This window comes from Quercus suber, unplaced genomic scaffold (assembly GCF_002906115.3).
Source record: "Quercus suber isolate HL8 unplaced genomic scaffold, Cork oak 2.0 scaffold_146, whole genome shotgun sequence".
Taxonomy (NCBI): domain Eukaryota; kingdom Viridiplantae; phylum Streptophyta; class Magnoliopsida; order Fagales; family Fagaceae; genus Quercus; species Quercus suber.
Genome location: NW_027069607.1, coordinates 153044 through 179772, shown reverse-complemented (window position 1 = coordinate 179772; position 26729 = coordinate 153044). Strand labels below are relative to the sequence as shown.

Genomic DNA, 26729 nt, shown 5'->3' with positions numbered 1-26729 from the left:
AGGATATATAACTTATATTTTGGCGAAAATGCACTTTTGGTCCCTACATTTTGGGCCTATTCTCAATTTGGTCCTTAAATTGATTTAGCTCCTAAGTCAGTCCCTGATTTTTAAAATCGTTTTTAAAAATAGTCCTTACCGTTAACCCAGTGACAGAAAATGCTGAGTTGGCAAACGGCGTGTCCTATTTGCTGACATGGCGCTGACATGAATATTAAAATATTATTAAAAATGCCACGTCAGCATCTATGTCAGCGTTTTAGTGACAAGTCAGCACTTTAATTAATAAAAAATTAAAATAATTTAAAAAAAATTAAATTGAAAAAATTCAAAATCAAAAACAAAAATTGTTTTTCGGAAGAACATTGTTCTTCTTCGTTCTTCTTCTTCCCAAGACATGAACTTCATGCTTCATGTTCTTCCCCAAATCAAACCCAATAAATCCAAGAAACCCATAAACATCTAGTAAATCAAACCCAATAAATCAAACTCATAAACCACCCAATAAATCTAAGAAATCAAACCCATAAACATCCAGTAAATCAAACCCAATAAATCCAAGAAATCAAACCCATAAACCTCTAGTAAATCAAACCCAATAAATCCAAGAAATAAATATACAAATCCACATAAAAAAAAAAAAAAAAAAAACCCACAAACACGAATCCAAACTCACCGAGACAACTCCATCTCCGAAACACAAACATGGCCACACCAATCTGCACCTCCAATACCGACCACCCACCCCTACGGAAACCCAGAAAAAAGCGGCGAACTCGATCTCCACGGCCACTCCCTCCTCTTCCCTGACTCACCAACTCGCTCCGAACCCGAGTCCGAACTCATCCTCCGCTTCGAACCGCTCATCGTCGCCGTGGAGTGCAAAGACCTCACCTTGGCTCAGTCGCTGGTCTCCACGGTGAGGTCGGCCAGGTTCAGAGAATCCGGCATAACTAACGCGAACAACAAACGCGTGATCGTCGTGATCCGCTGCTCGATCCGGCTGGAGGTTCCGTTGGGGACCATCGAGTCCGTCATAGTCTCATCGGAGTTCATTCGGTACCTCGTCCGCGTGACCAACAAGAAAATGGAAGAGATAGAGAAAGAGAGGATCTGAAAAAAAAAAAAAAAAAAAAAAAAAAAAAAAAAAAAAAAAAGGAAACGAAAAGAAGAAAGTAACAGACACAAACACAGAGAAAGAGAGAAGCTAAAAAGTTTTTTTTTTTTTTTGTTTATGATTTTGAATTTTTCAGTTTAATTTTTTAAATTTTTTTATTTTTTTATTAATTAAAGTGCTGACTTGTCACTAAAACGCTGACATAGATGCTGACGTGACATTTTTAATAATATTTTAATATCCATGTCAGCGCCATGTCAGCAAATAGGACACGCCGTTTGCCACCTCAGCATTTTCTGTCACTGGATTAACGGTAGGGACTATTTTAAAAACGATTTTTAAAAATCAGGACTGACTTAGGAGCTAAATCAATTTAAGGACCAAATTGAGAATAGGCCCAAAATGTAGGGACCAAAAGTGCATTTTCGCCTTTTAATTAATTTGAATATGTATGTTACAAATATATTTTAATTTGATTTATTTACTTACTTTTGGTAAATATTATTACATAATTGATGGTTGAATTGGTGAAAAGCGAGAGAGAGAGAGAGAGAGAGAGAGAGAGTGTGTGTGTGTGTGTGTGTGTGTTTTCTTAGAGGGAGACTAACATAGGGAAAACACGAAGGTGCTAAAAATGAAATGACAAATGGTGCTTAGGCGAGGAAAGGACAAAAAAAAAAAAAAAAGGAGAGAAAAATTGGACTAGATTCAAGCAATTAAAAGGTCTATTGCGGCGATCAAAACAACCGCTATTACTAAGAAGCTATGCCGCAAAAAAGAATCTATCGTGGTGGTTTGATAATATCGCCACTATAGCTAAACAGAACACCGCCAAAACACATATATTGTGGCGATTTTATATACCGCCGCTATAGTATACCGCAAAAGGATATATTTATTGTAGTTGTTTGATGGAGTTCCACTATAGCTACATTAAACACCGCTAAAACATATATATTGTGGTGGTTTTATAGACCGCCATTGTAGGATGTCGCAAAAGATTAGAGCTACTACAGAGGTCCCAAAAAACGCCGCAATAGATCCTAAGTACAGTAGTGGTCCCAAAAAACGTTGCAATATGCGACATATAGCGGTGGTTTTTGCACCCGCCGCAATAGTACAGATTTCTTGTAGTGACTGTCACTTGTAATCCTAACTATGGTGCCAATTCATTACTTGGTATCTAGTTTGCTTCATTTTTCACTTAAGCCTTCTGCTTCTTGCTTTTAGGCCTCCTTAGTTTTCATCTCTTTGCTCTATTCTTCTTCCTTTGGGTCTTTTATCATTTTTCAAGCATTTGAAAGTCTCCCTATCTACTATTTTTTATTTTCCTTCTTCATTTGATCTTTAACTCTCATACTTAGTAAGGTTAAGGGAGTTATACTATCATGATTAACATGGGCAAAATAGTGAGTTTAGTGAATTCAAATAGGAAAATGGCAATGTCTAGGAAGATTTATTGTGTTTTTGACAACATGAGTCTCAAGTATGCTTGGAAAGGGTGTTCCTCTCTGACTATTGATATGAAACCCAACTTACTATCGATTTGGATATTGAGTTTTTCACACTTGACTAAATCCAATCACATCGATAACCCATTGACCATTAATCAATAATTCAACTTCGACATTTTGGTCTTAGTGGTGTGGCTTAGCTACGAATTTGGTTGCATCAACTTGGCACTAGTGCAATGGGCAAAAACAACCCAAACTAGTGTTTAACTTCGTTTATAAGACCACACATTAGGTTTACCAAAAAAAGACCACACATTACTTTCACATGGTCCCATTATTAGAATCACTTTTATTGTAAATTAATCAAAACATACCACATCAACTAGGGCTGTCCAAATGGGTGCCCAAACTGATCCACATACTCGACTCGAACCAACTTGCCTAGATTTTGCTTGTTTTGACGCAATTGGTTTTTGGTGACAGTTTTAAAGGTCCAAAACTTGCCTCAAACGGGTTGAGTGTTAGTTTTCCAACTGGGGAATACATCATCTCCAATGAGATATGGTGAAAACACTACCCATCGCCATTTCTATCCAATTTTGACTAAACCTAACCACTACTAGTGAACAACGGAATAGTACAACAGTCGCTTTTGTTCTACTGATGGTGGGTGTTGCCTTTTGATAGTTGATGTGATTAGGTCTGGTTCAAGTTGAGTAAAAAACTAACAGTGTTACCTTTTGATAGTTGATGTGATTAGGTCTGGTTCAAGTTGAGTAAAAAACTAACTCTAAATGACCCATGGGCACCCCTATCCTCAACCGTCGTGAATTTTTTTCATAAGACTAATTGATTTATGGAACCCCTCTTGAAAGTTTCTGGCCTATATTTCTCAGATGTTAGGGAATATATTTCAAAACAGCTGGTTGTCATACCCTTTTTTACTTACCAAAAAAGAAAAGAAAATTTCACTTCGCTCAATTGACATATGGAATGGCTTACATGGACATGGAGCAGTATATTACAAGGAAACAAAACCCCCCCCTCTCTTTTTTCCATTAGATGTGCTCTGTAAATGCTCCCAATTTTCTTTCTTTAGTCAAATTAGCTATGACAGCATGTCCATAATACTCTCTCTCTCTCTCTATATATATATATATGTTCAAAAGCTGGTACAAACATTTTAAAACGTACACATAACCTAAACCTTCATTCATCTTGCAATATTTTTCTATGTTTATAAACCGCTATAAAGATATATAATTAGCAATTTGTCTGTTCAATAATTATAGGAGTTGCTCGATCCCTTATTACACAGCTTAACAATAAAAGAAAAAAACCAAGCAAAGGAGATGTTGCTGCTAGTAATCAACATAATGGAAATAGATGGGGACGTAGAAAGGGTATTAAAGACGAATAATAAGCCTCCATCAACTGTCCATTTGGTGCCATCTCCATGATGAACTTCTTCAGCATCCTAAGAGGACCCATCATGACCCCCCATTGCACCACTGGCTTTGAAGCTAAGCAGAACCCTCGCCGCTTATTTCCTAACCGTATGGTGCTACTCTTCCTCCGTCTCAGCCGCCTGCGTGGCCTGCACCACCCCCCCAATGTTGTAGAATTTGATAACATGGAAATGGTTAGAGCACCTCTTCTCAACATATTGCCAGATAGTTTTGTAGTGGTTGTGCAGTGTGTTTTCTGCAATATTATGCTTAATGCTTTATATAGTGAGTAATAAAGATGAATCATTGATGTTAATCATGATGGTCATAATGACAGCAATTATAACAATCATGTTGTTTATGGCCTGATGCTAGTGTGCAATAAAGTATTAGCAATTGGGGTGATTTTTGTTCTACTTTCTTGATTAGGCTTATGGTAGTCATGATTAAAAGAGATGGGCTCCTGCTCATGAAAATGAGATCTTGAAACTTTATTTAGGTGAGATCTGTTGTTGTACATTGTGGTTTATGCTATTTTTCACTGTGGCAAGTTTGAATGGGGAACCAGAGTTTAACTTTAGCAACCTCCCTTTAACTTAATTGAGAAAAAAATAGGGTGAAAGCAACATAAATAAAGAGGATTAGACTTCGTTAGTTTGTGATTAGATATTTCATTCAAAAAAATCAGTTTAACTTTAGTTAAAGGTTAGTTTAATAGTTAAAAGGCATTTCTTTCTTTTTAGTTTGGGAGAGTACAAAGGTTGCCTCTTGCTAGTTTTTTTGGATAGAGAAACAAAATTACAAACACTATTGAATTGAATAAACCAATTTTATTGTCCTCTTCCTCTTTTACTGATATAGGTATAGCCATATAGCCATATAGGCTTTAAAACTACCCCTCCAAAAAAGAAAAGAAAAAATCAGTTTAGAGTAAAGTTAACTTGTTAAAGTGTAAATATTTCTTTATATGAACAATCATTAACAATCATTTATAATTCCTTCAATAAATTCAAAACTACATTCATGATTGTTTCTGAATAAACTAATTGAAATAAATAGCTACTATTGATTGAGTTTAGCTTATGGCTTGTGGTGCTGTGCTTATCTTCTATGAGAATATTCTTTTTGGTGTAATGTGAGAGGATAAGCATTGTTTGCATAGTACTGATAATTACTTGTTTTGAGAATAGGTGGACTACAACCTCTCACATAAATATGAGTTTTATGTGTGTAAAACCGACGTTTAGAGTTCTTTATTTTTGGGAAGAAAAATGTAGTATATTGAGCGTATTGAATAATTTTGACAGTTTCTACCTCCTATATTGTGCTCTTTTTTCCCCCCCATTAATTTGAATACAAAGCATAATGTAGAATACTGGGAGAAAAAGAATACCTTCCAGGATTTTTTTTATTTATTTATTAATTTTAAATGTTTCAAAATAGCCGTTATGTGTCAATCCTATGAATGCAATCATTCTTGGAGTGGGGTCTAGCTAAATTAAACGGATAGACGATTCCAAACACTAAAAAAAAAAGTTCAGATTCCAAAGGGTAAAGACTAAAGATTAAAGAAGCCAAAATTTTTATACTTTTTGATATCACTTCGGAATAGTAGTTACATAGTGTTTTCAAATTTCCAAATGCATACAAATTGCTAATAGCCAATAGTTACTAGATAGAGACCATAATTAAAGATTCTCAAGGGGAAAAAAAAACTATTAGTTTTACCATAAGAATTTTACAAATTGTGGTGACAGTGTATGTAAATGAGACCATATTCAATGTAATTGATGCATGCAACGTCAGCAATATAATAAATAAAATTTTAATAAAATTTTTTACTGTGTTTAAAATTTAAAACTTCAATTTATAATACTGAAAAAATTACACTTTACCACCTTAAACTATACCTTAGATTACACTTTGCACTCTAAACTATTTGAATGCACATTTTACACCATAAACTTTAACATTTGTTACACTTTGCACCCCAAAGTTAGTTTTACTGTTATGTTAGACAAAAATTGAAAGCACACAACTTGCACATGATATTTGCTTAGGTGGCACATAGTTTAAAAACAAAAATACCCACTTCTCAGTCAATTAAAAACAAAAACTCTCTCACGTGTTGCATCTCCTTCTCCCTCAAATCAAAATTTTGTTGCAGCACCTAATACAACAATGGCGGATGCAGCAATTGTAGCCAACCACAACTTGTTCTGTGCTAAGGAATTGAACAAGGGGGTATCTACAGATTCTACACCGCCACACAGGTCCTTAAGTGTGCCTAAGGACAAGTCTTGTGATGGTACAAGCAATTCACATTGTGATCAACCTTTAAATGTATTGAAATTTTTGGGTACGAGACATTTTTTTGACTTTGAAGAGGAAAATTGTGAGAGGAGAAAAGGAGCTGCTGGACACACATACGTGAGAGTTGTTTAGGGATTTAGGGTTAGACAGATTTTTAATTTGGGGAAGATGATATTCTACGCATGTGAGAGAGATTTTGTTTTTTAATTTATTTAGTAGACGGTGTTTTTGTCTATAAATTATGCGTCATTTAAGCAAAAATCACATGCAAGTCACATACTATCAATTTTTGTCTAACATAGTAGTAAAACTAACTTTAGGGTGCAAAGTGTAACAAATGTCAAAATTTAGGATGCAAAATGTGCATTCGAATAGTTTAGGGTGTAAAGTGTAATCTGTGGTATATTTTAGGGTAGTAAAGTGTAATTTCCCTTATAATACCTATATAATAAAATTTGTAATATATTTAACATTACTCATGATTATGTAACTATAAATTATGTCAGGTGTACACAAAAGTAGCGCAAATCAAAATTATAACGAATGATTAGAGTACAAATGTTTTGAATTAAAGTTAGATTCGTAATGCAAAAGCAACATGATAATAAGTAATGTTCATGGCGTAGGTAATAAATAACGCTAGTTATAACAGTAGTGGGGTTCATAAAAAAAAAAAAAACAGTAGTCGGTTTTATGGGCTTGATTTTCTTTTGAGCTATTTGTGGGCTTGTTCTTTGTATCTGTTTTGGTTTGGGCTTCAATTGATTCAAGCCCAAGCCTGACCTTCCAGAGCATTTTTTTCATCTCTCATCAAGCCCAACCATTTTTTCCTTCTTTTTAATCATCTTTTTGATCCAATTTGTACAATCAATTATCCGTCCACCAGCTATATTGGTAAAGCAATTCATCAGGAGATATATAGTGATATAGAAAGCCCAAGTCTACGTCCAATTTTTTTTAAGAAAAAAGTCTACGTCTTTTTGTAACCAAACAATTCTTTCTTAAAGGATATAATAAAAATTCACAACAATTTCGTAACATTCCCCAAATTAACTATCACATAAGAGTTATAAAAAAAAATTAATAACAGATTGTGATGGTCTCAAGTGTGAGGTGGTAAGCTAATTTATAAATAAATAAATATATATATATATATATATATATTTTAAATCTACCCCAAATTGGGTAGCACAAATGTTGTGTATTTAAGCCTAAAAAGTATGATTGTGTTGTGGTTCTTGTGAAAGTACAACCTAGGGCCTGTTTAAATTGAGGGGAAATGGAAGAGTAGTGGAAGGGAGTAGAGTAGAGTTGGCTAAAAATATGCTAATTTTTTGCCAAATTCACTCTACTCTACTCCCTTTGTTCTCCCTCAATCTAAATAGATCATTAATTTCCAACAATTTCATATATTTTTCTTCATGCAGATTTGCTAAGTGGGTATGTGTTTGTTTAACTTTACATTATCTTGTATTTTGGTTTGTTAGTTGCTGGGATTTTTTCCCCGATCTGCATACTTGGGTAGTCTCAATCTTGCTTGTTGTGCAGTTTGGTCTATTTAGATATTGTTGCTGTTGGGAGTTGTTTGTTGTAGCCCTTCACTGTTGTGGCTGATTTTTCCACCTTGTTGCTTAATAAATTCACTTGATCAACATAAAAAAAAGAGGGGGTGGGGGTTGTTGTTAAGTAAGAATGTCCCTATCGATCATTTCATTTTTCTCGTTTAACGTCCCTATCTGGACTGGTACATGCTGTTCAGTTGATTGCCATGCATAGTATCATTTTTGTAAGAATTAATAGCTTTTCATGGTTTTAGAGGTTGAGAACTCGAATCCGCCAAGTAAAGAGTTAGGCTTCTTTTAATTTTCCCAACTGCTTTTTTTATAAGAGATTCTCAATCCATTTCGGGAACCATGCAAATTGTTTGAATTAGTCCACATGATAGATAACAACAGTACTAAGCCAACTATAATATTTATATATATTGAATCATTGATGCATAACACTTCAGCAATTTTGTCATCAGATTGCCAAACTTACAAGTCTCTCTCCCTCAAGACTTGCATGATCTCCACGATAGCGATCGAATAAATACCCAATATCTCTTTGAACCAATCCAGTGTATCAAATGAAACCCCTCGATCATCATCAAGTTCCCTTTAGGTAACGTACGTACTCAATTGCTTACATGTGGATGATTCTTCTGAGATAACAACATGAAGCATAACAAACTAGCCACACAATATTAAGATACACAATCATAAGAGAATATTTTTTAGGTGATCAACCAGCTCTTATTTCGATTTCCGGATCAAGCTCTCATTTGGGACCTTTAAAACTGCATTTTGAATCATTTTTCCTGGCCCATCTATTGGACTTTGGGTTTTTCACAATTAGTTGTTATTATAGATATTAACACATTTCTTTAACTAAATTTATGAGGTGGTATATGTTGTGATTGGTTTAATGTAACTTTCACAAGTATACGGACGACTGGCAAACATTTTTCACTTATCAATCAGCAAATGAAAAGAACACGTGTAAAATTGTGTGTACCTAAATTTTCTGAAGCAATAGTCAAGCTCAAACAAAAAAGAGAAACAGGAAAATAGTGCGGAAATCGGCACATACCCATCACAAAAGGTTGACGCAATGGCGTGGAAATTAACATATTCCCATCACATTACGTTAGGCCGGGGATTGGCTCCACTTGTTTTTGTTAAAGATTTGTGATTGAATTATGAGCAAAAGTATGAAAAAGAGAGCACATATGGAGGTTTATGTAATTCAGCTTAATGACATTTATCCACGTGATGATAATGGTTAACACTAATAGTTAGGAGCTAGTTGAGTTAATAGAAGGAAGCATCATGTCATTGGCATCATTAGAAACATGCGTGACATGTTGCATGAGGCTAACAAGGCAACATGTAACATCTATGCTAACTGATTGATATGACAAGATCTTGTATCATTGACATGACATTATATTGATGAAGGGTATAACGTTTGTCTTACATGCCAAAATTACTTTAGCAAGTAGGATCTTGTATCAATACTTTGCATAGAATTACATCATTGAGAAAGAAATGTTATGTGACTAAGGCTGACATAACAACACAGTGTGATGTGCGTCATGGCATTTTTTTTACGCTACTCATTTATCACCAAACTTGTTATAGCATTACAAAATTGTGCAATCTATGAGAATGATTCTTGCAATGAATAGTGAGTGACAACAATTTTGTAAAAATTGTGTTGTATTAACCATTCACTTTTTTCATTGTTAATCAATATAAAACTTCACTCACACGTGTACTCAACAATCTCCCCCTTAATTATGTGTGGGTTTTTGCCTTTTTGTGGATAACGAACAAGTCTTATTATCTCCATTTTGCCTATGGTTTTTTTTTCTTCATAATCATGTCATTTATGGGCCTCTCGTATACCATTTTTCTCCAAATCCAACCACGTGGATCAATGCACAAGGTGACCTTATAACACACATATGGCACATTGCACATGGCACATGGCACCACACAAGTCCTCTCTCCTTTACAAGGTGACCTTATAACACACATATGGCACATTGCACATGGCACATGGCACCACACAAGTCCTCTCTCCTTTAGTCTATCTTGTGCGGTTGTGGCATGAGAAAGAGAATACGTGGTAAAGATATATACTTTGAGAAAGAGAAGGAAGAATACTTTTCTTTTCTTTTCTTTTCTTTTTTGAGGGAAAAGATCGGGATTTATAAAGGCAAGTATATTAGAATTGACACCACATTAGCAAATTATCTTGTGCTTATCACACAAAACATTCTTGTCCTTGGTGTTCGCGTGACGCTGCTCCAAGCTGCAAAAGGTGCATTGGTTAAACTATTTTTGTGCTTGACTAGTCACAAACATAATCATACTTATTCGATTCTTAAGTGCTTACGTGACACTACTACTCCATGCCGCAAAATGTGAGACGATGTATGGCCAATGAGACAGGTACATATACATACATATATATATATATATATATATTGGATTAGTTTGTGTGCAGACCTGCTATGAACTTAATTGTTTCATTGTTTCACCTAGCTAGTATATATGTTTTTCATTGAAGAAAGATTCTTTAATCTTAGTGGGTTTTGTTAGTGTGGTGGGGGTAGTTAGGTTGCTGTGATGCTGGGAGTGTGAAAAACAACAATGACGAGAAATTTTTTATTCACTTTTCTTAAAATTTAATCCTTCATTTCCTCATTTATCTATGTGGTCAATAATCTGTACAATGGGCTAGGGATGAGCTTTGATTTATTGAAAGTGTGATGTTCAAATTAGCCCTAAATCTTGTGTTAATGAATCCTAGGACAATGGTCAAACAGTTTCTCATGAAATGCTTTTTGATCCATTTTCTTTTATATTTTGTCTTAAAAGTTTTTTCCTGACGAAAATTGATAAGGTGGGTTATAGAAGTATAATAAAGAAAACTACCTCAAGTGTACTGGGACAGACCTAAGGGGGGACTACTGATCCAAATAAATTTTTTTTTTCTAGGTATAATTTTTTATTATTATTTATAGTTGGGTCCCCCTCCCCTCCAAGATTATTAGCCCACTAGTCCATATTGCAAACTCATAATACTATAATTAATATTTTTTAATTAGATAAATTTATAAATTGAAAACTTGTAAATCTGTCAATTGAGATTGCATAGATGACTGCACTATAATGTATTAAAAGACAATAGTGTTTTGTATTTTTTGTCATTGTTGATAGATGATTGCATCTAAATGTATTAAGAAACAATGATTTTGTGTATTTGTCTTAATTGATAGTTTATTAATACTATATAGATGATTATTTTGATTTTTTTTTCCTTTTGCTTGTACTCCAACCCCTAACTTGAAATCTTGGATCCATCCTGCATGTGTATAAAGTGATACTTTTATATCACATGTACGTAATAATAAAACAATCCAAACTACATATGGGTAAAGTGTATTTATCGTTTTTTTTTTTTTTTTGGTTGAGAAATAAGTGCAATTGTCCTTGATAGTGTATGAATTCGTCCACCCAATGGAAGACCTTCCATATCACCAGACAACCAATAAGGTGGGAAAATTGAGTGCCAAGGTCATAGTTGATCTTTAAAGGATAACCACAAAAGGAAATAGCAGATTTTCCATGAGGATATCATGTAAATCTGTCACTTCATTAAAGGAAGGTGATTAAGATAATTAGCTACGATCAAGGGTCAAAAATCAAAGAGATCAATGTCCTTAAGGTCCCCTAAGGTGGGAAAATTAAGTGCCGAGGTCATAGTTGATCTTTGAACGGATAACCACAAAAGGAAATAGCAGATTTTCCATGAGGATATCATGTAAATCTGTCACTTCATTAAAGGAAGGTGATTAAGATAATTAGCTACAATCAAGGGTCAAAAATCAAAGAGATCAATGCCCTTAAGGCCCCATAAATAGAGGATTCAACCATCACTCCAAGTATGAGAAAAATGTAATCTCCATTCACTAAGAATTGAGAGAACATATTTTTAACTTGATAATCAGAGGATTCTAGGGAAATACAACAACTGATCCTTTAGCCCTCGTTTGGGAGGAGAGAATGGAAATGAATGAAAATAATAATTTTAGAATATTTTTCCCTTCCTTGTTTGGGAGTTTTAATGAAGGGAATGGAAAGTTCACTCATTGTTTCATTGTTTGAGAGTTTAAGTGGGAGGGAAATAAATGAGTAAGAATGAACATTTATTCCTCTTTATTCCCTTAAAAACTCAAATCTTCATCCCTCTCAAAATTGAGAGGAATTGGAGGGAATGGAACACTCTTCAAATTTCTTTCTCAATCTTTTCTATCCCTTTGATAGTTTTGTTTGGATTGATAGATTTATGTTCTTATAAAGAGAAAGAATGTTTTTAAGCTAAAGCTTCACCATTTTAAGAAATATCCTTTTAGATTTAGATTTTTATGTTTTTGTTATGTTTTTGTGTTTTTAACGATGAAGGTATAGAGATGGGTTATAGAAGCCTAACGAAGTGAACCTCAAGTGGGCAAATTGCCAACTTTTAGTCCTTATAAAAAAAAAAAAGTTATTTTATATATATATATATATATATGATTATTTGATGGTTTAAATCTTAATTTCCTTTGAAAAAATTTCAGGAAGCTTTGCACACTATGTAAATATCATCAAGTTTTACAATCCTGTTTCTTTGTATCCACAACATAAGGTAAATACCCTTGGCAGTTGGCAACTCGTTCTCAATTGCCGCCAAAGTAGAATTATGAAAAGAGCAATTATAATAATATTGTCCTTTAAATAGAAATTTGGCTTTCTAAGATTGTGAAGAACAACTTACAAAAGCAATCAAGCAAGCAACTATAGTAGAATCGTCCTTTAAAGTTTAAATAAAAAGTTGGCTTTCCAAGATTGCGAAAAACAAATCTACAAAAGCAATCAAAACTCACCGTATGACCGACACAAACACTAGAAGATCTAAACACCCAATTCTTGAGCAAATAATTCCTAAGTAGTAACAACACATTAACAATTATCTAAACTCTGCCAATATGACATGACATGTAGTGTCTGTTTGAGGTAGTTTATTTAGTTTTTTAATGAATGCTTTTTGCTAAAAGTATGCTAAAATATACTTATATTTTGAAAAAAAATTTAAAAAAGTAAGAAAAAATGAGAAAAAAAAATAAAGTTTTAAAAAGCTGTACATAAAAACTAAAAGTTAAAACTGAAGCCAAACATGCTTGTAATGTGCAATAAAAGAACGTGTACGTAGAACGTACATCCATCCATGCATGCACATCAATTTTTTTTAATGATGTTTTTATTACAACTATTGGTAGTTTTGGAGATCATGTAATATTTTAAAATTACAATAATGTCTATTTTTCTCCTTTTACAGAAATAGAAGCCNTGTATCGTTCTATGCAGTAGCAGTGTGTGAGATTGTGTGGATTCTTAGTTTACTAAGAGATATACAAGTTGATCACTCTAAGGCTGCTTTACTATTCAGTGATAGTCAATCTGCTCTCCATATTGCAGTCAATCCAGTGTTCCACGAGCGCACAAAACACATTGAGATTGACTGCCATGTTGTGAGAGACAAAATGGTTCAAGGTGTAATAAGGTTGCTGCACATTAGGACTCACTCACAGCTTGCTGATATGCTGACAAAGGCACTTAGTGCACATCAGTTTCACAATCTGTTATCCAAGATGAATGTGTTGAATGTGCATTCCCCACTTCCTCTTGAGGGGGAGTGTAAAGAAAGTAAATCAAGATCAGTTGCAGAATGTAAAGATGCTACAAAGAAGAATAGAAAAGATAAACGACAGTGAGCAGAATTTGTGGATATGTTTTTGTTCTATACGACATGTAGCTTTGTATTAGTGTATATAACCAGCACGTCCTGTTAGTTCTGTTAGTTAGTAATTCTGTTAGTTAGTTTTTCATTCTTTTACCCGGTATATATATATGGGCTGTAACTATTTTTGAGTTAATGAAACAGATACAGAAATTCATCAGTTCTTATTTCTTTTCTCTGTTTTCTAATAAAAAAAAAAAAAAAAAAAAAAAAAAAAAAAAAAAAACTAAGTATGATATTCAACTACTCTGCCCTATCGCCTTTGGAATGGTTTCAGGATTGATTTCGCTAGAGTTTCGGTATGGTGGGTGTCTTTTATCCTTTAGTGGTGGAAATGATGGGTATTTATAGCCAAATATACAAACCCTATGCTTAGTGGTCATGTTAATCATTTAAGAGCTAACCAGCCTTTAAGCTAGATATGGAATTGAGTGATTTTAGGGTTGTTATCGCTAAGTGGCATACGACTAAATAATAGGCATACACCTAGGGCTGTCCATCAACCTAGAAGACCCGACCCACCCGACTAAATCGACCGTACTTGAAAACCCATGGTTGGACCCAAATGCTTAAACGGGTCGGGTACGGGTCTGTTAGTTTAAAATATCAAGTTTTCAGTTCGGGTTTAGGTCTCACACTTCTTGACCCATAGAAATCGACCTGACCACCCATAAATTTAAAAGGAAATCATATTGGTTTCCATCATTATTCACGCCTAATACTTGAAGGGTCTGATCTATTTTTGGCCAAAACTTCAGATTCTTTTTTAACACTCTCTCATCTCTCTCACAAATCACTAACCCTAGCCGCCGTCGCCAACTTTCCAAACTACAACTGTCCTAGGTCGAGTCACTCTCTCGCCCCATCGATGGTGGATGTACTGATCTTATGCAAATGATCTTTGCCATAAAATCATCCTCTAATCAACTTCAAATCTCCTTCGAGGCTCTAATTTTGTGTAATTTGATGGTGGTTGTATTGATCTTGTGATGGATGCAGTGATGGTGGGAGAGGGAGTGGTTGTTGTGTGGCTTGTGTCGGTAGAGTCTTATATCTCCTCTTTATTTCTCTTCGTATCAGTCTTAGATCTGGGTTTGTGGTATTTTTGGCTCTATTTGGTTTTAGTCTCAAATCTAGTTTTGTGGTATTTTTTGTGTTATTGATTTCTCTAGCTTTGGATTATGGTTGTGATCTATGTTTTTCTTAGGTTTGATTTCTTATGAGTTGTTGTGCTTCAAACCCGAAATCACTCGATGACTTCGACCTGCTTAATCGATGACCTGAGCCATCGAGTTCAACCCAAATGTTCAATCGGCTGCGGGTCTATTTTTTGTTCACTTGATTTGATGGGGTCGGTTACAAGTCCACTCCAAACCCGACTCGACTCGACCCGACCCATGGACAGCCCTACGAACACCCTATTTTTTCCTAGGATCTATTTTGGACTTCAAAAATGGATTCAGACTTGCATCTTTTAGCCCATTGGACTTAGTACATGTGATGATCATTTTGGTAAGAGTTCGAAGCTTTTTTCATCATTAAGGTCAAGGACCTCGGGTATAGGCTAAAAAAAAAGGGTTATGTACAAATTTGCTAAGGACACGTTTTGTAGATTATAACGGTAATTATATAAGAATAGAAATAGGTATTACAAGGAATATAAGATGTTGTAATGTAATACTCATTACTATTCATTTGTTTGGTGACAATACAATAATAGAATCCTAAATACAATGAAATGAAATCATTTTAAATTAAACTCAAAATATATTTTAAGAAATATCTTACTCATATAATTATATTTAATAAAAAATAATATATTTTTTAAATTTGAAAGAGAGATTAGTTATTTTTTATGATTTTTTTTTATTTTCATAATTGTTATGTGCATATGGAAATTTTGTTTATTTGAAAATATATTAATTTTAGAAAGAGAGATGCTACATCTACAACAATTTTATAACATTTTTACAACAAATCACAGGTGGTTAGTTGTTATTGGTTCAAATTTGAAACTAATACTAAGATTATTTTTTTGCCCCAATAATAACAACCAGTAACAACCTGTCACTTAGGATTTGTTGTAAAAATATTGTAGACATATCATTTCTCTTTTAGAAATTAATACACCTACTAAAAAATAGTTATTACAAGTTACAACTATGGTTTTAAAAACTAGATTGGGGGCAAAACTAAATTTGCCTCCGGTTTCTAGTTTTACTCGATTTTTGACCGGTTTTGGCCTGTTTTGACTAGCTTTAAGGGTCTTTTTTGGACCGGACTAGTGGCCAGTTATTGGTTTAACTGGCTAGTCTGGTCTAATTTTTAAAACCATGATTACAATTATTTTAAGATGAATAGTTATTCCTCATTTTAAAGAATAACTATTCATAAGGAATGTTTATTCTCTGTAATAAAAATATAATCAAACTATTGAATAGCTAAACTATAGGAATAACTATTACATTACATTAAGAAGTAATATATTTACAAAATGAGCGTAGTTAAAATGTAATATTAAGATGGATAAGTGGAAATAAACAAAAAAAGATAGGATTTAAAATAAACCTACTTAAAGATAGGGGTGACCTCTATTAATAAAAAGATGGTGAAGTGTTTGCTTGAGATGTTTTAGGAGAGCGACTAATAAACCGATGAAAAAGATTGGGTTGATTTAAGCTAAGGGAACAAAAAAATAGTAGAGAAAGACCAAAAATAACATTAGTTGATATAAATTAAAAAAAAAAAAAATCAATTAAGGAATAAACAAAGAGCATGAATTTGAATTACTAAAGATTTGTTGATGAAGTTGTAGTTGTATTCGAAAAAATGGATTAAGAGGCTTTTCATCAATCCCATATGTGCATTTTTTTTTCTTTTTTTGCCCTTGATTTGTGTGGTCGCAGCTTTGGAGATATTGAATTTTCTTGAGCATATTCTGTATTGCTATGAAATTTCAAAGTAGATTCTCAAAACAATTTTTTTTTTTGTTAGTCAAGTCAAAACAACAACCAAAGAAGGCATAATTATTTCAAATGCATATCTTCTCCATTTCTTCCCCACTTCAAACATCTTTATATTGGCGATCTTATTCTTATCGTAAGATAAGTTTGAAACTTGTAGGTTATTGTCCATTTAATTTTCTAGTTTTGAAACTATGTTTTCCGTTTTTTACAGTACAGTTTCTTTAAATCACTTTTTTCTAAGTACATCTTTTTCAAACAACTCATTTTCAAAAAAATTAAAAAAAAAAAATGTTGTATCAAATGCATAGGCTATCATTATTCCAATAAATATGATATAGGCCAAAGATTGCACATTGTTTGTTGGGGTGAAAATGGGAAGGATGGAAAGGTAAAGGAGAAAATGAGAGGGAAAATGTTGTTTTCCCTTGTTTGGATCAAGAGAGAAAATAGAGGAGAAGGAGAAAACAGAGAAGAAATCCCATGGATCCTTAAATTTTCACCCCCTTGATTTCGGGAGGAAAAAAAAAAGAAGGTGAAAAGGGGTCCCAAATCTTAAATTACACATTAACTCTTCGAAAGACCTTCGAGTCAAGACCAGGTAGCAACCGAGTCATCACTGTCCTNTATAATATAATGGAGGCAAAAAAAAAAAAAAAAAAAAAACATATGGTCGACCCTAACAAACCTGTTGAGAATTCATAACCAACTTCTAAAAAAAATGGGACTAAAGATTTGTTGATGAAGTTGTAGTTGTATTTCGAAAAAATGGATTAAGAGGCTTTTCATCAATCCCATATGTGCATTTTTTTTTCTTTTTTTGCCCTTGATTTGTGTGGTCGCAGCTTTGGAGATATTGAATTTTCTTGAGCATATTCTGTATTGCTATGAAATTTCAAAGTAGATTCTCAAAACAATTTTTTTTTTTGTTAGTCAAGTCAAAACAACAACCAAAGAAGGCATAATTATTTCAAATGCATATCTTCTCCATTTCTTCCCCACTTCAAACATCTTTATATTGGCGATCTTATTCTTATCGTAAGATAAGTTTGAAACTTGTAGGTTATTGTCCATTTAATTTTCTAGTTTTGAAACTATGTTTTCCGTTTTTTACAGTACAGTTTCTTTAAATCACTTTTTTCTAAGTACATCTTTTTCAAACAACTCATTTTCAAAAAAATTAAAAAAAAAAAAATGTTGTATCAAATGCATAGGCTATCATTATTCCAATAAATATGATATAGGCCAAAGATTGCACATCGTTTGGTTGGGGTGAAAATGGAAGGATGGAAAGGTAAAGGAGAAAATGAGAGGGAAAATGTTGTTTTCCCTTGTTTGGATCAAGAGAGAAAAGGTAGCAACCGAGTCATCACTGTCCTTTGTCATCCACAAAATCTCATGCTAATCGACTTGCCATCCACAAATCTCTCGATGTCAACTTCGTTGCCAACAAAATCACACTGTAATCTCCTTCCCTATGTCGTGAATGTCCTTTGTGTGCCTTTGTTGTCAGATCTATGGATAGACGATGATCGTGTTCTGATTTATTTCATTTTATTTTATGTGCATCAGTGTGTGTATATAGTAGGGGTACAACAACCTACATTTTCCTTTATTTCATTTTTCTTTCCAATTAAATAAAAGTATTTTACATCATTCCATTTTTTCATCTTTTTAACCAAACAAAGAAATTAAAAATTTTCTATACCCCACTTTTTTGTCGTTTTCCTCTCATCATTTTCTATACCCTTTTTCCATCCCAACCCAAACGAGAGAGAGAGAGAGAGAGAGAGAGAGAGAGGATTCCACTTCATAATTCACTCACTAATCTGAATTAAGAACGACAATTTTAGTGTACTCATCGATTCGATATGTTTAATTTAAAAGAAATTGAGAAGTGAAAGGAAAATTTAAACTGGTTAAAGACATAAAAGGAAAAAGGGCTAAAGTCACATGTCTTTTGGGGCAAACCAGAACTAAAGTCATCAAGGAAAAAGTAAAAGGAAAATATATGACTGCCATATCTATCTCTTATGATCTGTCAGATGGATTTGATTCACTTTGACAAAACAGTAACAAAATCTATGAGAATAAATGCCAAACGCGCCACTCTTACCAACAGTCCATGCAAAATAATTGCAATGAACTTCATACAAATTGAAGCCCTTTCCTAAAAAGGTCTAGCCTAAGCCTCTAAGCATATCAAGACTTCCTACAACACCTAAAACATCCCCAATAACTATAAGCATAGATAGGTGGGCGTTTTTAATGCTTTGAATCAACCACTCTCGGTGCCATTATTGACATTGAATAAGGTGTTGTTGTTGGTCTTCTGGCTTTGTTGCTTTGAAACTGGGTATTTGATAGCATTAAGTTCAACCTTCCTAAGAGCAGCTTTGCCAAGATCAATGCCACAGATATCAGAAAGCTGAACAAGATACAGCAAAACATCAGAAAGCTCTTCACCCAGGTGTACCTTCTCCTCTTCTTTCCAACCAGGCAGTCCTTTTGGAACCTCTCCTTTCCACTGGAATATCTCAGATAGTTCCCCAACTTCACCAACCTGATCACATATCATAACAAAAAATTACTCTTTTTAAAAAATATTTATATAATTAAGAACATTACTACATATAGAAAAGGAAAAGGCAAAAAGCAAGATAATAACAGTGGGGTTCCAAAGATTTCTGTGATAAAAACAAATGGGAAGATCTGTTTAATTACAAAGTTGGTGAAGTTTGACTCTGGTTAAAAAAACATTCACCTAAACTCGTGAAATAAGAAAAGTAAAAACGATAAGAAACATATAGTATACATATAAAAGAATAATGGAAGCCTAGCCCACTTGCAAGCAAAAGGTACCCCATTAGAAAATTATATGGTTGAAACATTGAAATCATTACTACAAATTCTCTCTCTGTCAGTCCAAGTTGTATTTCTTTTGGTCAAATCTCCAAAAACCCGTAAAGAAAGTGAATGAAACAAATATACAAGACAACAAACAATACATTTCTATGTCACCCTCCCTCTTCTTTGGATCATACAAAACAAAGGGCTTATAATAAAGCAAAGGGGAGGGGGCTGTGTTTATTTACATACCAGAGCCAAAAGGAGGTTTCTGGGGCTGTGAAACTGTTCCCAGTCTCTCTCCTTAGCAAAGTCTGCCATCTTCTTCTTGAGAAGATCAAGAGTAACACTTTCAGCTTCTAGAGGCCCAGTCATCTCTCTCCTCAGCAACAAAGAAAAATGACAGTACTATAAAAAGAGAACTAAAACACACAGATTAGAGAGTGAGAGACAGCTAGCTCTTAAAGCCCAAACCGACCAAGGACAAGTTTGTGCTCAAATTTCCTTGGGAAGGGACTTGGAATTTTGAGAGAGAGAGAGAGAGAGAGATTGCCTATAAAAACAAATGGTTGCTTTGGTAGAAATAGAGGACACCTTGGTTTTGCACTTATTGCCCTCTTGGGGCTACCGACTACCGGGTATAGAGGTAGCCAGATCATGCATAAATGGCTTATTACTTGAATAAAAAAGGACACGTGTCGGTTTCCATATATTCTCGCCTCAATCCTAGGTGAGCTTCGTGGCTATGTAGGGACCATGTTTTCTTCTTCTTTGGTTTGGTTGGATATTAAATCTTAGAATTTGTATCTGTGCATTGGGAGTGGGACCGCTTGTTCTGTCTCGGTAACTTTCCAATCAAACTGTGAATTCTGTATCTGCCATGTCAATGCTCAACATTTTTTTTTTTTTGGTAAACTAAACTTAATCATCCAAAAAAAAAAAAAAAAATTCTCAAGGCAGTGAGGGCTGAGTTGTACATTTGGTTAACTTCTATCATTGTTGATGAGATGTATCACATTTAGGGATTGAATAAGATTTCTTGTCAATTCTTTGCTATTATATCTCTTCTAGACTTCTAGCCATGCTTAGCTTTGTAGGATTGAATTTAGTTGTTCCTTTTTAAACTGACTAGAAGAGGAAGACCTCATAAAGACACCGGTATTGGAGTAAAGCATAAGATCTACTAGGGAGCCTGCAAATGTGTCTAGGTGGGCTTTTACCCATGGGAGAAAATTCTTTACCCACAAGAGTGGAAACTCATCAATAACTATCAAGTTATGTAAACCTGTCTCCCCTAAGGATTTATATGCATAGTTTAAAGCCCAAAGCATGTGTAGTTGATTTATGATAGTGGCTGTGATTCTGACCATAGCTTCTGAATGTACTTGCCTCTAAACATTCAAGTAAAAAACAGATTATTGTTTGAGTGAAATGCAGATTTTAAAGGCTTTATGTGAAACGAAATTGCGTACACTTCAACTTTTCATTGCAAATATTTTATCTTATATGATATATTGACTGTGAAGTATGAAATCTGATTTAGGATAATCAAGATTCTACTTTAATCATATTCCTTTTCTATATAAGGAAATTGAGTAACAAGACATTGTCTTTAATATGCAATCACCGTAAGCATAAAACTTTAGAAGTTATGACAAGATTACAAATAAAAGATATATAAAATTTTCAACCATCTTGACTTATAGTCATTACATTAAACAATACAATACAACATTACCACATTCATTTCCACACAAACAAACCAGATGTTTTATCAAACAATCTCAATATTTTAGATGGACGATGATCCTCAGCAGTGTCTCTGCACCATCTATGACATGTTGACCAGAAGATAAGAGTGGTCGTACTTCCGCAATCCCACAAGCATTCTTAAACTTGCCAGTCCCTCCTGTCACTGACAAATATGACACGGTATTCCCAATCTTGTACACTCCATAGAAATTGAGGTTGTCATTATATTCCCCTCCTTCAATCATAGCAGTAAATGTCATCATCTGTGTGGTCCCATCTGCAGAGCTTGCCACATAAACTCCTTGAGCTTTCCCCAGTGTTTGAGATCCCAAATCAGGACTGGAGGTCAATATGTCATCAATAACGGTGATTGTTCCAAAGCCTAGTCCCAACCCATCAGGTCCCAGTTGGGTCTGAGGTGGGTTCTGATTATTTCCTGCAAAAGCAGTACCACCTAAGCCGGTTCCTAGTGGGAGACCATTGACACCATTGACGGTTGGAATGGCACCGTTGGCATTGGGGATGGCAACCCCTCCTTGTGGAGGGATAAACCCTATCTGCTTTGCAAAGGGCACTTGACCATTGTAGATGTTACCTAACAAGCCAGTGATTGGCCTAGCTGTAGGGCTACTGCCCCCAAGAATGTCATGCAAGTATAACTCAAGTGTTGGTTCTTTGCTGTCTACTGCATGATTAACTGCAGCAATGACACTTGTCATTTGCACAGTTGCAACTAGCATTATGATGAAAATGAATGGTGGTGATTGCTTGAACATCTTGAAGTGTGTATATTGGAGGATTATTGGTTCTGTAAGAATTGAAAGATGAAGGTTTATGGATGATCATGCAAATGGCCTCTGGATCTTCTCATATATAGAGAAATGGCCAGCTTAAGATGGAGTTGTTGAAGAAAGTGAAGCTGTTGAAGTTGTTTTGTTGCAAGTGTATTAGTTATTGACCATTAAGAAGAAAAGATAATACTTACCTATCTACCTCAATATTTATATGTACGTATGTACATACGCATATATGAATGTATGGTTTATATTTGTATGTATGTATGTATGTACACATGTACGCATGTATGGTTTGATGGGATAGAGAAGCATGGCCTAATGTTTGCCGGGTTCCACCAGATATTATTCATGACAAAATTGAACTGACTCATCCCAACTGCGTGTAACTTAGGAGTCTTTTCCTGCAGCTAATAAAGATTTACTTTTAATTAATAGAAGCAGCAGTTTGCTGGGATAATTTTGGTTCATGGTGGATATGCTGGAGAAACATGGAATCTACTACAACTTAATTTTTTGATAATTCTTGACATGTTTTCATACAGTCTGACATGCTACCATCCTTGGACTCTCCTAAATCATCTCCACCGCAATTCTACATCACACCTATTAGCGCTACACGAGCTACATGAACTACTAAGACTTTTCAAGAACCGGAACAGGTTCCTATTTTTCTGATATACTTCCTAATCTTTCTCATGTTGCTACCTCAACATACTCAGCTGTTCTACTCTACACCTCAAAGCTTATTGGCTTTAAGAAAATAAAAATTAACAAAAATAATTTCAACATGTTCCATGCAATAATGATTTGTAATTATGAATTAATGTTTCTTCAATACAGTCCAACCACTAACTTCAATGTTACAGGTATGCCTGTAAAATAAAAATAAATAAATAAAATGTGGATGGTATGAGTTCCATTTTAAATGGTAACTCTTCTTTGAATAAGAATAGAGTAAAAACCAAAAATTGAGTTTCGAAACTCATTGGATGTGTATGCAACTTAAATTTTAAAAAATGTAAGTCAATTTTTAAACTTTAGTCAATTGTGGAAGTCATGGGGAAAGTTCAAAATCATGTTACTGCTACAATTTTATCAAGTCTTGAACAATGCTACATCTTTTGGCACAGGTAAACCTCAAATTTTATCTTTATTCAATTTTGGAAGTCATTGGGAAAGTTCAAAATCATGTTATTGCTACAATTTTATCAAGTCTTGAACAATGCTGCGTCTTTTGCTCTGAATCACATTGTGCCATGCCAAGCTCCATTGAATCATTTTCTAGAAGTGATTTCTTCTGTGAAATATGATTTAAGCTTTCTTTTTTCTTTCTTTTTTTTTGCTGAACATAATAGAAGCTAGTGCAGAGCAAGATTTCTGGAACACAGCTGACTTGTCTAGGTATGATAGGTTTTGAAAAACACATATAAGAGGAAGGTAACTTAGGAAATAGTTTATAAGGAGACATAATCTTTCACCATTTGGAGTTAACAGAAGTCCCTTTATTAAAATGAAGAAATTTATCATTACTAATAAACTTTTTTTTTTTTTTTTTTTTATACTAATAAACGTTTTTTTTTTTTTTTTTTTGAATTGTTACTAATAAAGGTTATTCAGAAAATCCTTTTTCTCTGGTGTTGGTGATTGTGAAAACTATTCTCTTAGCATTGTGTTGGATATACAATCTACAAAAAAATTGAATTCCAATCATTTTCCATATCAACTTCTGAACATCTTGGACAGCCATTGTAGTAATCACGTAGTTCTTCTCTTTTGGCCAGTTCTTTCCATGGGGCATTGTAGAATTCATTGTAAAACATAGATGTGCGCCAAATGTAACTACAACCACAATTTAGAACTAGTAAGTTGATTGAAACTTCTACAATTTCTTCCAAGCGCACTGTTAATTGCAAAAGTAGAGTTGCTCTCAGTTTTACAAGTGATTTGGAAATCGCCAAATTGCCTTTATATTCAGTTATACTTCATGACAAGGATGTATATTATGTGTTTTTTCCTTAGTAATTTTTTCTTTTCTTGGGACAAATTTTCTTTGCTCAATGAAATGACACCTTGAAAGATATACAGATGTTGCGTGGTGCATGGTGTTTTGATGATAAACTTTTCCTTGTTATAGGAGCATTCAGTTTCATTATTTATGTCAGGAAAACACTGCTGGAAACAAATCATGAAGGATTATCAATTACATTGCATTACCATATTTCATCAGAACAAATCTTTTTTGCTGTTTTGGCCAGTGTTACAAATGAAAAACTGAAGAAACTTACTTATCAACAAAAAAAAAATGAAAAAGAAGAAGAGAAAGAAAAACTGAAGAAACTTACAAAATCAATTTTGATTTACTTCAACCAAACTGACAAACAAAAAAACCATGCCCAGGTTCACCTTCAAGAAACAATTCACATTTTCTCTTAGATTTTCATACCATTCTCAGTAGCTTAGATGCACTGTTATCCTCAGCAATGTCTCTGCACCATCTGTGACATGTTGGCCAGGTGGGATAAGTGACCGCACCTCGGCAAACCCACATGCATTCTTGAACTTGCCAGTACCACCAGTCAATGATAAATATGACATGGTGCTTCCTATCTTGTATATACCATAGAAGTTTAGGCTGTCACCATATTCCCCTCCTTCAATCATGGCTGTAAACGTCATCATCTGTGTAGTTCCATCTGCTGAACTTGCCACATAAACTCCTTGAGCTTTACCAATTGTCTGTGACCCCAACTCAGGTGCAGAGGTCAGCACATCATCAATGACAGTAATTGTTCCGAATCCTAGTCCCAAACCATCAGGTCCTAGTTGGATTTGAGGTTGGTTCTGACCATTTGTTTTTCCCGCAAAATTTGTACCAGCTAAGCCAGTCCCTAGTGGGATGCCATTGAGACCATTAACTGTAGGAATGGCACCATTGGCATTGGGGATAGCCACTCCACCTTGAGGGGGAAGGAAACCTATTGGCCTTGCAAAGGGCACTTGACCATCATAGATGTTACCCAGCAAGCCAGTGATTGGCCTTGCTGTGGGGCCACTACCCCCAAGAATGTCATGCATGTATAACTCAAGAATTGGTTCTTTTCCAGTGGCTGCTACAGGGTCAACTACAGCAAAAACCATCCCCACTTGTACTAGAGCAACTAACATTGTGAGGAAAATGTAAGCTGATGACATTCTGAGTTTGTCTATTAAAAAGATTTAGGGTCTTCTAGGATTAAAAAGATTATGGGTTTTTGGATGAATATGAGATAGCTACAAACCATGAGATAGCTATATATATGGTATAGAATGTCAGAATGTCAAATTCAAAGGGAGTTGTTATGAGGAGTGTGAACCATTCCATTTTAGTAAATATCTGTTGGACATTATTTCTTTGAAGTCCTAATGGCATTCAGGGAGTTAGTGGGGTCTGATGTTTATGTAGGTTCCACAGAGATCATCCTCAGGATTAAGTGATGTTTGTGTCAGAACCATCCAGTTTTTACTATGTTTTCTCCTGGAAGCTGAATTGCTCGTAGGCAGAGGTTGGAGATGGAAAGTAATCTCAGTGTAGCGGGTACAACTAAACCAAAACCATTTCATAACATATATAATCCGGAACAGCATGGAAATGATTTAATATATTTCAAGGTCAAGGAAAACTAATTATACAAATCTACACAAAGTCCATTCCATTCATGACCAAAAGTAAAATTAGTTTATGTTGTAACCAATTATCTTGTACTATGTCTATATATATATATATATATATACACATTGAGGTTCCTAGCGCATGGCATATTCTACAAGTCTTTATCTGGAACTACACTAGCTCATAAATAAAATCTAACACCATCGAGAACCTATTATTTTTGGGCATTAAGTTGCTACCACTGAAGATTAGATGGGCATACGGCATACCGTTTCAATGTAAATGAAATCAGGAAAGAAGTCTGCCTTCTTATTTGCATATCCTCGTGATATCACATCAGTGCGTTTGCAACCTCTGGAAATTTGGCATTGAGTTTTTTCTTTTCCCCTCCATTTTATATAATTTTGTAGATCCCTTTTTTTGTTTTTACTTAATACCAAAACGTGCCTCAAGCTAATAATGGAATATTTTGCTCTTTGTTATAAATGCCATCATGCTTGGTGTTAGTTGGGGAAACAAAAGCTTAGCAATGGTTGTTGTGCATTATTACCATGAGCTTTATAACTCAACTGGCATAGTTTCAAATTCCCCCTTCCCGTTATTGGCACTTCTACATGCAACAAATGCAACTCATTATTTAAGGTCATTGTACGGTAGTGCAACCTTGTATTGCACAAGTTATTCACTAACAATGATCTTTGCCAGGACAGCGAACCCATCGAGGAAAGAAGCCTCCTGGCTTAATTAATTATTTCAAAGCTTTTCATATGCTTAAGTCCATCACTAAAGTAAGATCAAAATTTTTTTTTTAAATGTAAATAAAATAGGTAACCACCGTGCACCCTTGGTGCGTTGATCACTCCACAAGTATAAATGCTTGTAAGGTGTGGAGGGTAAGAGCCTAGGTTCAAGTCTCTAAGAGGGAGTTTCATACATATACACTTAGATTAGGCTAAAGTAAAAATTTTATCTTGTATAAAATAATAATAATAATAAT

The 26729-nt window shown here is 34.4% G+C and overlaps 4 protein-coding genes across 4 annotated transcripts; all 4 read right to left on the bottom strand.

Moving 5' to 3' along the window:
* Positions 1 to 3692: 3692 nt before the first annotated feature.
* LOC111987028 (uncharacterized) lies at positions 3693 to 4373 on the bottom strand. The gene has a single exon (XM_024018725.2). It carries the CDS (start codon positions 4324 to 4326, stop codon positions 3940 to 3942), a length of 387 nt encoding a protein of 128 aa, XP_023874493.2. The 5' UTR covers positions 4327 to 4373; the 3' UTR covers positions 3693 to 3939.
* Positions 4374 to 18684: 14311 nt separating this feature from the next.
* Positions 18685 to 20124, bottom strand: LOC111987019 (uncharacterized). Its single transcript, XM_024018716.2, has 2 exons — positions 19787 to 20124; positions 18685 to 19250 (listed from the first exon to the last, which is right to left on the bottom strand). The coding sequence occupies exons 1-2, from the start codon at positions 19907 to 19909 to the stop codon at positions 18966 to 18968; spliced, it is 408 nt and encodes a 135-aa protein (XP_023874484.1). The 5' UTR covers positions 19910 to 20124; the 3' UTR covers positions 18685 to 18965.
* Positions 20125 to 21318: 1194 nt separating this feature from the next.
* LOC112039443 (dirigent protein 16) lies at positions 21319 to 22062 on the bottom strand. The gene has a single exon (XM_024072323.2). The coding sequence runs from the start codon at positions 22060 to 22062 to the stop codon at positions 21319 to 21321; it is 744 nt and encodes a 247-aa protein (XP_023928091.1).
* Positions 22063 to 24250: 2188 nt separating this feature from the next.
* On the bottom strand, positions 24251 to 26586 carry LOC112039424 (dirigent protein 16). Its single transcript, XM_024072301.2, has one exon. It carries the CDS (start codon positions 25273 to 25275, stop codon positions 24532 to 24534), a length of 744 nt encoding a protein of 247 aa, XP_023928069.1. The 5' UTR covers positions 25276 to 26586; the 3' UTR covers positions 24251 to 24531.
* Between the last annotated feature and the right edge of the window lie 143 nt (positions 26587 to 26729).